The 13,474-nt window shown below is 36.4% G+C and overlaps 1 protein-coding gene across 2 annotated transcripts; it reads left to right on the top strand.

Annotated features, from left to right (window-relative positions):
- Positions 1-489: 489 nt before the first annotated feature.
- On the top strand, positions 490-6,549 carry LOC144534077 (sterile alpha motif domain-containing protein 9-like). Of its 2 annotated transcripts, none has more exons than XM_078275751.1 (4): positions 490-594; positions 2,033-4,768; positions 5,093-5,170; positions 5,323-6,549. In XM_078275751.1, the coding sequence occupies exons 2-4, from the start codon at positions 2,050-2,052 to the stop codon at positions 5,580-5,582; spliced, it is 3,057 nt and encodes a 1,018-aa protein (XP_078131877.1). In that variant the 5' UTR covers positions 490-594; positions 2,033-2,049; the 3' UTR covers positions 5,583-6,549. The 2 variants fall into 2 exon arrangements, with proteins under 2 accessions (XP_078131877.1, XP_078131878.1); XM_078275752.1 differs by having other exon boundaries at positions 5,093-5,179; positions 5,323-5,412.
- Positions 6,550-13,474: the final 6,925 nt, after the last annotated feature.

The raw sequence follows: 13,474 nt of genomic DNA, 5'->3' as shown, positions 1-13,474 counted from the left end.
TTTCTTTTTATTTTTTATTTTTATTTTTATTTTTTTTTATTTTTTATTTTTCCTTTCACTCATTAATTTTCTCTTGATTTTCAATTATGTTTAAGTATGTCATTCCATTCTTTTATACGTCTATAGTATTTATATATTTTATATTTGTCTTTAAATCAGAAAAAGATGGATATTTGTTGTGCTGTATTATATACACTTATACAAATTTGAATAAAAAAATAAAAAAAATGGTATATTCGCACAACGTTGTTGAGATTAATAATTTATAATGATAGTAAATTCTTTGCGTACGCTGTCACCAACATTTCATCAAATCAAGCTCCCCACCCTTTACGGGAAATCCTTGTAAGCATTTCCAATAAAACGATACTGCTGCAAGTAAATATGTATTACTTAAGTTGGCATTCACAGTCAACTGTACATATCTTTCTGTAATTACACCTACGTACTGTGGGTGTAATGTGGGTGTGACATGTGGCTATATTAATCCAACCACCTTTCAGTTTACAGCACATAGTTACCGAAATCTGCAATTGAGTAGCCTACATGATATGTTCTCAAGACTTCAGAGACATCTGCATCTTATGGAAAAAGGTGAGCAAAATTTAAAATCTGCAAACATGTTGAAGTTTCAGTTAGACTAAAAAGATACTATTTGACATTTTGGTACCAAACTTTTTGGTGACGTTCTTGTGCTGTCAATCTGTATCTTGAGTGACAAACTATATCAAGACTGAGATAGTGGCAGCACCAAATGTCAGCTCTTTAATATACATCAATGTATAATAGCCTACCTGACTCAGGGAGGTGCACAGGTATGTGATTCTCACACACCGAGCACCAGCAGAGACGGTTAAGAGAATCTTTGGCACTGCATGTGAAAGACAGGGCAAGCCCTTCCACCTTCTTGTGAGTTTTGGAAGTTATGGAGATAATGACAAATGCTCTGTGAATAGTAAACAAAAAAAAATCCACTTGTGCTTCAAATAATGTGCAGCTGGTAACGTTTTCATCACATCGCGCAGCATTGTCTTATATTAACGTATCATGGCACAAAGCTAATTAAGCCTATAGCCTATAGCAGCAGCAGGCTATTGTAGTTAATACGTCTGTTACATTAGTGTGCGCTCCGTAGACAAGAGAGAGGCTCAGGGATGTGCTGGTTTGGGCTCTTGAATCATGCTAGATTATACAGCACATTGTTTACATTTGCATGTCATATGTTACATGAGTTTTAAACCAACAAGCAGAATAAGTCACCTTAGCTTATTTTGTTATGAGATGATAAATAAAAATGTCCCAATTGGTAAATGTAATAAACTTTGTATTATTATATATGCCTTCATAACAAAGATGACTAAAGGAGAGAGAGAGAGAGAGAGAGAGAGAGAGAAAAAAAAAAAGAGATTAAGGAAGCAGCTAAAAGATCTGCAACTTTGCAGAGCTGGATCAAAACTGCCAGCAGGCCAGCTGCAGGTGAAGCATTTGATCATTTTATTTTGATAATGTCAAACAACCATCCATATTCATTTAATGTGAAGTAGGCCTATTTTACCAGAAACATTTTGTCTAAGTTTGAGTAGGCTAATAACTCATTAAAAACAAATGTTTAAATCAATAATAAATGCACAGTAGGCCTACATTGTATCTGTGCTGTGCATAGCATTGTGAATTAGTTATTATGTAATGTATGGGGCTAACCCCAAAAACTCCAGTTCACAGCACATTTGAGAACCTGGGGATCAAGTGAAATACTTTTACTAGCTGTTGTAAAATATGGGATGGTAAGGCCAGCTAACTGGTTCGCAAAGGCTTTAACATGTAATTGTTCTTTATACAACACACATAAATGATTCATGGTGCCAAATCATACAAATCAACAAATTGTAAGTTCACAAAGCTGAGCCAGGTGTTTAACATTTCTCCCCTGCAGCTGTCCTTCATGGTTGCATGCTAGCTTTGTAGCATTTTGTGTGTTTATAGTCCAGATAACAGATTTGTCCTTATCAACTTTTCATCCATTAATGTATAGGAAACTGAAAGTCCGAGATGGCAAATGGACCAGCCTTGTCCACTGCTAGAGGTGGGGAAATATATCACACATCAACCTTCTCACTGTTGGATGTTCTCTATGCAAATCAGTTTGAAGGAGAGTTCATTGATCCAGAAGTTGTTAAACAGACAGAGGAAAACTTTTACAGAGGGGCCCCACCCAAATGGTTAAACTTTTACATTAGTGAACAGGCAGAATCCGATGGCACTGGAACTTCTTTCATCAAACGAGATGGATACGACAACCTTGTGAAACAAATAAAAAAAAAAAAGAGTGAATTCCCCAGAATATCAACTGTTAAACTGTTCCACCATCCAGGCTGTGGGGGGACCACACTTGCAATGAAGGTGTTATGGGACTTAAGGAAAACCTTCAGGAGTGCTGTTTTAACAGACTCAACCTCAGACATCACAAATGTTGCAGAGGAGGTGGTCCACCTTTTCACAGCAGGCACTCAAGGCCACCAGAACACTGTGCTGCTGTTAGTGAATGATATGCAGAATTTGGAAGATCTGCAAGACAACATTATGATCAAGATGGTTGAGCAGCAGATAGTCACCCGTATGCCTGTGGTGATATTACTTAACTGCGTTAGAAAGGATGCCCTTCTACAAAACAGAGGCCATGTCGTACTACAAGTACTTTCTGACACAGAGAAGCCAAAGTTTGATGAGAAAAATGAAGAACTTTGCAGAAAGTATAGTGACAAATGCAACCAATTCCATGGCTTTAACATAATGCGAACTAATTTCTCTAAAGCTTACGTCGAACAAATATGCAAAGTATTCAGCACAGCCCAAAGAGCAAATAAACCAAAGAAAGCCCAGCTTGCTGCCTTCATATCCCTGCTGAATGCCTATGTACCAGACTCATATCTCCTGGAGTCTCAGTGCCTGGACTTCTTCAAACATGATGACTACATTCATGGAGACTTTTCACTGGAGGACAGAATGCAGCCCTTTAGCCATCTCATCATCACCTTCCAAGAAGCATCTGGAAAAAAAGTCTGCATGGCTCACCCTATGATAGCACAGTGTTGTACTGAATTGATGGTAGAGGCGGGTGTGGCCAGAAGTAACACAGCAAGAAACCTATTGACCACTTTGTGCAGAGATGAGGTTCCTGCATTTTTTGTTGGTTTTGTCAAAGACATGTTAACCAGAAGAAGACCAAAACTAAAAAAAAACAAAGAAGAAGAGAACCAAATCAATAGTACAAAGATGAAAGAGGAGCAAGAAAGATTTTCTAGACTGATTCTAGATATTCAAAGGATGGAGGATAATGTCCAGAGTGCATTTGTTTTAAGGATGGCGTCAAAAAAGTTTGATCAAAATCCATTTTTTCCACAAGCACTTGCTCGTTTTTATTACACGGAAGTAAAAGACTACAAACTGGCAGAAAGGTGGGCAAATACAGCAAAGGAAAGAGCTCCCCAAAGTTCATTTATTGCTGACACACTGGGCCAAGTTCATAAGAACCATTTGAAGAACATAGAGCATCCTGCCAATCCAAGAGAAATTTTGCAACTGGCCACAAAGGCCATTAAGGCTTTCAAAGATGAAGAACAACTTGCTGAAAATGAATGTGGGAGAGACATGAAAAGAGATGGCGTGACCAAAGTCTCACATTTTTTTAACACCAGAGGGATGTTTGGTTATCTCCAAGTTTGCAACATTGTATATGACCTACTTGTCAGTCAGAATGAAACTTGGAGAGGAGTTCTCACAAAGAAAGTGTCCTTGGGCTCTGTCCTGGGATCACTTGGAGACAACAAACTCTTCAGATTCAACAATCTAATAAACAGCCTAAGAGATGAGGTTGAGAGAAAATGTGCATTTTTTGATGAATATCTGACTTACTCAAAGCCTGACATGAAGAAAGTTGATCCCTCATACATTTCTAGAGACACCTCAGACTGCTACAGGAAGTATGTCGGAGACTCCCCACCAAAGCACTTGAAAGAAAAAGGTGCTATTCTCATCCAGAAGCTTAAGCAAAACCTGGTAGACACATCGGCTGGAGTACTCTCATGTCTTGACAGAGAATGCACTGAATCAGACCTTAAGGAAATAACTACATGGTGGAAAGAAATCTTTTTACAGACATATTCGGTCTCAGCTCTTGCCAACTACATCCTCGCTCATATCATGTTAAGAAATATGGGAGCAATGTTTCCTTCTGATTGCAATTATTTAACTGTGTTTGAACAGAAAATGCCTCTGATCCCCGAAGATTCACCTGAGCTCCACATGTTAACCCTCCTCCTGTGCTGGCCTACAAACAGTAAAGAGAAATGTGTCCTTGACCTCAAAGAATTAATTCTGCGTATGCGCTGCTCCTATGAACATGCATATAAGATACACTTTCGATCAAGGTACCTCCCCCCTCTGTTTTTCATTGGAAAAGGTCTAGATCTGACCAGAATTGTTCACAGAAAGGTCCTCAAAGAAATACTTCTTGAACAAAATGAGGAAACAATACAAGATTGGAGCAACGACAAGATTTTCGAAGATCCGAAGATCCAAGCACGCCTTCTCAAATTTGAAGGGGAGGTACGAAACTACAGAGTCTATGCAACAATTGGTGGTAAAGCGATTAAGATGGATGCAAACCTCCAAAACAGCCTCTGGATAACACGCCAAGTTTCCTTTTACATTGGAGTTAACATCAGAGGTCCTGTAGCCTTTGCCATCCAGACGAAACCTGCAGAAAAGGGTAAGAATTGTTATATAGGCTATAATTTAAGCATGATGAAATACCCACCCGAAATTTCAAAAATAGTTCCAGGCTTAATTTGTTTTTAACATTTTTAGTATTGTTGCTGTTGCTCTGTGATTTGACTAGTTGTGTTATCTTCTGCTCTGTTCTGGAAGACAATACAGAATAGTTATGTATATTTTCAGTTGAACATTAGAAAGTAATACAAGGTTGGGGCATTGTTTTTGGAGGGACACATTTCTAATGTTAATTTCATTAATGTTATTTTTCATTGCTGTGTGCACCACTAATGACTTCCCATTTCATTGTACTATGTGGCAGTACAATCCTCAGAGATGGCTATCTCAGAACCCAAGGAAATAAAACCACAACTCTCTCCCTGGATGGATAACAATGGAGGTAAGTAAGGTGCGAAAATACAAATTAGGATTGAGAAATGATACACATAGTGGTCTCGAGCACCATTGCTACCCTACAATTTTAAATTATGACTGTTAAAACTTCTAGTAATTGCAGTTGTTTGTTTTTTTGCTTTTATCTTCCTGCCTCAGGTCATTTTGTAGATCTCCATCAGACAGCTCTGATTAACAGAGTGACTGATACAGAAGGCATTCTGTTGAAGCTAAAGGATAGGAGGTCGATCTCAAATGAAAACTACGAGGCTGTGAGAGCTTTAAAATCCACACAAGACCAGATGAGCGGCATTCTTCAGAGTTTGACTAGCACAATGGACAAAGACGCTCTCTATGAAATCCTTAAAAGGATGAAGAGTATGAGGACTCTCATCAATGAGCTTGAGGGATCTGATTAAAGGAGCAAAATGTGTAAAAATGTGTTGTAGCTTTTGATAATACATTTATAATAATAAATGGGCTTTTAACACAATAGTCGGTGGACACAATGTTATACATTAAATTCAGCGCCAATACTAGTCATCAGGAAAGCACTTTTAGTGATGGACCTATTGTGTCTGCTGTGAAAAGGAATGCTCCAGGTCATTTATATCAGACACTTCAGATGAAAAGAGTAATGAAATTAAGCTCCTAAACCTTTAATCATTTACATATTATCTGTTTAAACATTTTGTTATTGGATTTATGACATTTTAAAATGCAAGGCATCTTAGAAGAACATGTTAAAGAAGCAACATGAAATATTTGTATTATCAGTCTTTTCATTACTTTCTTCCATGTAAATATTCATGTTTTCATCAAGCAAGATGGGTTAAGCAACCTCAAGGTAATTGTAATGGTCAACCTAATTTTTAAAGACACAGATTATGATGTTTAAATGTGGTTTAAAATGTTGTTTAAATTGTAGGCTATGTGGCAGTTCTGAAGCTTTTTACATGTATTCATCAAGAATTCTAAGTATGTAAGGAAGAACACATGACTTGTGATGTTTTGCTATAATCTGCTTGACTAAATACTTTAAAAATGTTAGATTAGTATGATTAATGAAGATTCACTGTGTGTTTAATTTCTTTTTTATACAAAAAAATTATTATTCGTTTTAATGGTTAAACCATAATAATCTCAACATATTGAGAGTTTTAATCTAAAACAGAGGGATCATTTAGTCTTTTTTTATTTTCCCAAGTTACCTCTGTCCTTCATTTTATCTTGTCTCTAGATTGTTGAGACAAAAAATTAAGAAGAATAAGAATGAGATTGTCTATATACTGTGACATTTGTGTATAGTCATGGAGTTTTTTTAGTAGAAACTTTTCAATAAGATTTCTTTTCTGAAATAATAAACTAATTCCAATTAAAGACAAACGTGTTATTGTAATTATTAATAATAATTTATACTTTTATTGATCTCCAGGGGGGGAATTAAAATGTGTTCAACTCTGTTGTTAGAACACACTACACACAGGTCTGAAGTACACACACATGATCAGGTCCTATACATGTACAAATGGAGAGATGTCAGAGTGAGTGGGCTGCGACTGCTGGACATGCGTTCCGAGCAGTTGGGGGATTTGGTGCCTTGCTCAAGAGCATCTTGGCAGTGCCCAGAAGGTGAACTGGCACCTTTCCAGCTACCAATCCACACTCCGTACTTCGGTCCGTACGGACTGAGCTACTGCCACCCCCGATTTTGGTGAAATTTGCACTTTCACACACAGTAACACTCAATAATGATTAACTAATTATGATTTGTAATTTTTGACTGTGTCATTTAGAAAGAAAATGTACATAGTGCCCATAGAGATAAATAAAGATTGTAAGAATATCCGTTTGGTTCAGGAATTCTTAAGCCAAAAAGAAATGTGTTGTTTTGGCTCTTTTATATTATATTTATCATACATTACTATTATCACATTAAGCTGTTAATGCATGTGTGGCACATAAATTGACCTAATTCCTAATATGTTCTCCACAGAGACCCCCCCGAAGAGTTCAAAGGTATGCTCAGTGGTCTGCTTGCAACAGAAAACAATCTGGCGGAAACCACCCACTTTCACTTGCAGATTTTATTAGTTTTAGCTTGCTAGCTAAGATAGCATTATCTCCATAAGCTGTTTAAAATGCTGACTCCATGACTTATTCTTAGAATGAAAGTCTTGTAAAAGGGGTCCGAAATATGCACTTAATGGCTACATACAACATACTGTTGTGCCGTTCTGATTTTTTGCAGTGTAAAGCTAGCAGAGTGTGAATGCACTACTTCTACATTTTCAAATATAGAAACTTCAATCAAACATCAACACATTCAGCTAAATAAGGACATTGTTCAGGTTACTTTTATTATTCAAACCTTTGAAAACTCCGTAATCTTCAATGTTGTTTCCACGGCAAAATTTCCCCCTTCAAATAAATGGACGGCATGTTTAGAATTAAAACATTCTCACACTTTTGCATGCATTTTGAACACTTATCTACTTATTCATACTTTAAGCTAGAAACTCAATTTAAACTTTAAAATGCTCCACATCTTTCATACATTCTGGCCAGTTTTTTGGAGGAGGAATGTTTAGAGTTAAAGTGTGTGACAACCCAATTAAAGTGAAGATGTGCTGTAAAATTGTCTCTTATTCTCTTTCACACACTCTTCATATATAATTTTAGCTTCAAAATGTAGGAATATGTGTGTCAATCAATGCAAAGTAACTATGGAAGCAAACAGACATACATTGTCACTGTGAGCCTGACATTACTGCCAAGGATATGCTGCCCTGACTCACATGGAAACTGAAACCAAGTTTCTCGAGGAAAGCCAGTGCAAGTTCTCGAACCTGCTTACATTCTCACGTTTGACACCACTAACGTCAAATTTATGTCAAATTTCTATGAATTGAACTTTTCCAATTCTTCATACGCCTTTAACTGCTTTTTCATACACATAGCCAGCAGCAAGAGATGAGCTAATTAGTGCAGGTATGACCAATCAATAACTTAACACAACATACATGTATTATTTCAATTGTTTTCTATTTGTAATGTTTTGAGAAATTCAGACATCATCTATGTTTTAAACCAAATCTGAAATGTATATAATGGTTAATCAAACATGTCATATGCCATCTTAAAACACATGTATACATTTTCATTGTTTGCTGCATATGAGGCAGTGCAGTTAGGCACTATTTTTATAAATTTTCAGAGACATCCAGATTGCATAACATATTGCTGTCATACTGAGGAAGTGCTACAAAATGGGTTGTACTATTTCCCTGTGTTTTCATAAGCCATACATTATTACATATATATATATATATACACACAACACCAATCCTGGCCGTGTTACATTAGCTCCCGGTCTATTTCAGAATACATTTTAAGATCTTATTGTTTGTTTTTAAATTACTAAATGGTTTGGCACCTCGCTACATCTCAGACCTCTTACAAGTTTACACCCCCTCACGGTCACTTAGGTCTACTGATCAACTTTGGCTGGTCGCTCCAAAAACCAGGTTAAAAACCAGGGGCGACCGCGCTTTTTCAGCTGCAGCGCCTAAACTGTGGAATGAGCTACCTCCACAAGTCAAATTGGCCCCGACCCTCGAATCTTTTAAATCTCGTCTTAAAACTCACTTGTATTCCTTGGCTTTTAACTCAGCATGAGAACTGTGTGATCGTGTGTTGATTTATGTGTTCTATGTGTTTATATGTGTTTTTATGTGTTATCTCTTGTTCATCACTTTGTAAACCTTTGTTTTTTAAATGTGTTATATAAATAAAATGGATTGGATTGGATTGGATATATCATGAATAGCACAATATGTATTGTCTTCTGAAACAGGACTTCAGGGTTTGGAGTGAACTTGAACCTGTAGTCAACACAGTCTATGGGGTTCAAACCTCATCTCCTTTTCCTTGAAATAATTTAATTCAGAACCACTGTTTAGTGAAATTAAAGGGCATTTTTGTCAGAGCCAATTTCAAGGCAGCTTTATTGAGGCTATCAAAAAAATGTGCTTTAACGTTTAAAGAAATTGTACTTCACCTGGCTTAATTTTCCAAAAAACACAAACATTTTTGCAAATTGCGTGGCTGCAATAGGCCTAAGGACAGCAAAAGCAAGTATTTCAGTGTGTAGTTAAACCAAACCTATTTGTTTTCCATTTCACTCCTTAACTTCCAGTCTGATGCAGGTTTCTTTGAATACAGCGTGTCTTCCCTTTGCTGCGTTTGTAACAAAAAGGTCAACTTCAAATACCAGTGGCTAACACTCGCTCCAGTCTCCTTGCTTAACCACTCACTCACTTTGTCAGAGTGAGAGTAACTTAGAGTATGAATGAGTTCAGTGTGAGAAAAGCGAGAGGAAAAAGAGATAGCAAAGTCGTTATGAAGTGAGTTACAATGAACAATAAACAGCAAGCTTCCCAAGACAAATTGGCTTCATCTGTTCTTGATACTGCTGGTAAAGTGAAGGGTGTTACCCCCGAAAAGTATCAGCCCAGGAGGGAAATTCTCCCCTGTGCTTGCGGTCTGGGAGCACAAAACAGGAACAGCCTTAATGACAGGAGGTGGAGAGATAAAAAAGTCAAAGTATAGTATGTCAAAAAAAGTCATAGTATATTATGTCGAAAACAGTTTAAAGAAAAGTCATAGTATAGTATATCAAAAAACAGTCATACTTTGATATATCATATGTCATAGTATAGTATGTTAAGAATGTCACAAAAACGTCATAGTATAGTATGTTGAAAAAAGTTCACAAAAATGTCATAGTATAGTATGTGGAAACAAGTCATAATATAATCAAAGTATAGTATGTCGAAAAAAGTGATAATAAAGTCTGTCGGAAAAAAGTCAAAGTATAGTATGTCGAAAAAAGTCATAGTATAGTATGTTGGAAAAAAGTCACAAAAACATCATAATAAAGTATGTCGGAAGAAAGTCAAAATATAGTATGTTGAAGAAAGTCACAAAAACATCATAGTATAGTATGTGAAAACAAGTCATAGTATAGTATGTCGAAAAAAGTTGGAAAAAACTCATAATATACTATGTTGGAAAAAAGTATACCAAAAAAAGTCATAGTATAGTATGTCAAAAAAAAGTAATATGTTGAAAAGAAGTCATTGTATAGTATGTCAAAAAAGTTCATAAAAAGTCATAGTATAGTATGTTGAAAAAAGTCACAAAAACGTCAAGCATGTTGAAGAAAGTCACAAAAACGTCATAGTATAGTATGTCGGAAAAAAGTCAAAGTATAGTATGTCGAAAAAAGTCATAATAAAGTATGTCGGAAAAAAGTCAAAATATAGTATGTTGAAGAAAGTCACAAAAACATCATAGTATAGTATGTGAAAACAAGTCATAGTATAATCAAAGTATAGTATGTCGAAAAAAGTTATAATAAAGTATGTCGGAAAAAAGTCAAAGCATAGTATGTCGAAAAAATTCATAGTATAGTATGTGAAAGAAAAGTCACACAAAAGTCATAGTATGGTATTTCGAAAAAAAAATGAGACACAATAACATTTAGATTCAACTTTATTGTCATTGCACAGAGTATAGGTACTGAGACAACGAAATGCATTTTAACATCTAAAAAGAAGTCCAAAAGGCAAGAAAGTGGAGAGTATGTACAGCATATATACATAAACAAATATTGATTCAACAGTATGCAGTGTGAATACACTCAATATTTACAATTTCAGCTCTGTGAATGGTATTAACAGTGTGTATGAATGCTGTCACAGAAGTGCAGAGTTCATCAAGGTGAAGGAGAATAAGTTACTCCTTTGCATCCTTGTCCTGGAATGGAGAGTCCTATAGCACCTGAGGAGGACAATAGTATAGTTTTAGTAAATATTATAGTATGTTGAAAAAGTCACGGAAACATCAAATTATAGCATGTGGAAAAAAGTCATAGTATAGTACAGTGGTGTGAAAAAGTGTTTGCCCCCCTTCCTCATTTCCTGTTCCTTTGCATGTTTGTCACACTTAAGTGTTTCGAACATCAAACCAATTTAAACAAAAGTCAAGGACAACACAAGTAAACACAAAATGCAATTTGTAAATGAAGGTGTTTATTATTAAAGGAGAAAAAAATCCAAACCATCATGGCCCTGTGTGAAAAAAAGTGATTGCCCCCCTTGTTAAAAACATACTATAACTGTGGTTGTCCACACCTGAGTTCAATTTCTCTAGCCACACCCAGGCCTGATTATTGCCACACCTGTTCACAATCAAGGCATCACTTAAATAGGAGCTGCTTGACACAGTAAGGTCCACCAGAAGATCCTTAAAAGCTACACATCATGCCGAGACCCAAAGAAATTCAGGAACAATTGAGAAAGAAAGTAATTGAGATCTATCAGTCTGGAAAGGGTTATAAAGCCATTTCCAAAGCTTTGGGAATCCAGCGAACCACAGTGAGAGCCATTATCCACAAATGGCGAAGACATGGAACAGTGGTGAACCTTCCCAGGAGTGGCCGGCCGCCCAAAAATTACCCCCAAAGAGCGCAGCGACGACTCATCCAAGAGGTCACAAAAGACCCCACAACAACGTCCAAAGAACTGCAGGCCTCACTTGCCTCAGTTAAGGTCAGCGTTCATGCCTCCACCATCAGGAAAAGACTGGGCAAAAATGGCCTGCATGGCAGAGTTCCAAGGAGAAAACCACTGCTGAGCAAAAGAACATCAAAGCTTGTCTCAATTTCTCCAGAACACATCTTGATGATCCCCAAGACTTTTAGGACAACATTCTGTGGACCGATGAGACAAAAGTGGAACTCTTTGGAAGGTGTGTGTCCAAGTATATCTGGCGTAGAAGGAACACTGCATTTCATAAAAAGAACATTATACCAACTGTAAAATATGGTGGTGGTAGTGTGATGGTCTGGGGCTGTTTTGCTGCTTCAGGACCTGGAAGACTTGCCTTGATAAAAGGAACTATGAATTCTGCTGTCTACCAAGAGATCCTGAAGGAGAATGTCCGACCATCTGTTCGTGTACTCAAGCTGAAACGAACTTGGGTTCTGCAGCAGGACAATGATCCTAAACACACCAGCAAGTCCACCACCGAATGGCTGAAGAAAAACTAAATGAAGACTTTGGAGTGGCTAGCCAAAGTCCTGACCTGAATCCTATTGAGATGTTGTGGTATGACCTTAAAAAAGGCCGTTCATGCTCGAAAACCCTCTAATGTAACTGAATTAGGACAATTCTGCAAAGATGAGTGGGCCAAAAATTCCTCCAGGGACGCTGTAAAAGCCTCATTGCACGTTATCGCAAACGCTTGGTTGCAGTTGTTGCTGCTAAGGGTGGCCCAACCAGTTATTAGGTTTAGGGGGCAATCACTTTTTCACACAGGGCCATGATGGTTTGGATTTTTTTTCACCTTTTAATAATTAACACCTTCATTTACAAATTGCATTTTGTGTTTACTTGTGTTGTCCTTGACTATTGTTTAAATTGGTTTGATGTTCCAGTGTGACAAACATGCAAAGGAACAGGAAATGAGGAAGAGGGCAAACACTTTTTCACACCACTGTATGTCGAAAAAAGTCACAAAAAAGAAATTGTATAGTATGTGGAAACAAGTCATAGTATAATCAAAGTATAGCATGTCGAAAAAAGTCATAGTATAGTATATCGACAAAAGTACAGAATGTCGAATAAAGGTCACAAAAACTTTATATTATGTCAAAAAAGTCATATTATGTCGAAAAAAGTCATAGTATAGTATGTCGAAAAAGTCAAAGTATAGAATGACGAATGAAGGTCATAAAAACATCACAGTATGGTATGTCAAAAAAATGTCATAGTATAGTATGTTGGAAAATGTAATAGTATAGCATGTCAAAAAAAAGTCATAGTATAGTAAGTCGAAAAAAGTTACAAAAATGTCATAGTTTAGTATGTGGAAAAAAGTAATTGTATAGTATGTCAAAAAAAGTCACAAAGACGTCAAAATATAGTATGTTGAAAAAAGTCATAGTATAGTATTTCGATAAAAGTCACAAAAACGTCATAGTACAGTGTAGTATGTCGAAATAAAGTCACAAAAACTTCACAGTATAGTATGTGGAAAAAAGTCATAGTATAGTAAGTCGAAAAAAGACATAGTATAGTATGTTGAAAAAAAGTCACAAAAACATCCTACTACAGTATGTCAAAAAAAGTCACAAAAACGTCATAGTATAGTATATGGAAACAAGTCATAGTATAATCAAAGTATAGTAAGTTAAAAAAAGTCATAGTATAGTATGTCGAAAAAAGTCAAAGTATAGTATGTCGAA

Source organism: Sander vitreus, chromosome 19 (genome assembly GCF_031162955.1).
Source record: "Sander vitreus isolate 19-12246 chromosome 19, sanVit1, whole genome shotgun sequence".
Taxonomy (NCBI): Eukaryota; Metazoa; Chordata; class Actinopteri; order Perciformes; family Percidae; genus Sander; species Sander vitreus.
This window is presented reverse-complemented; position numbering and strand designations above follow the sequence as displayed.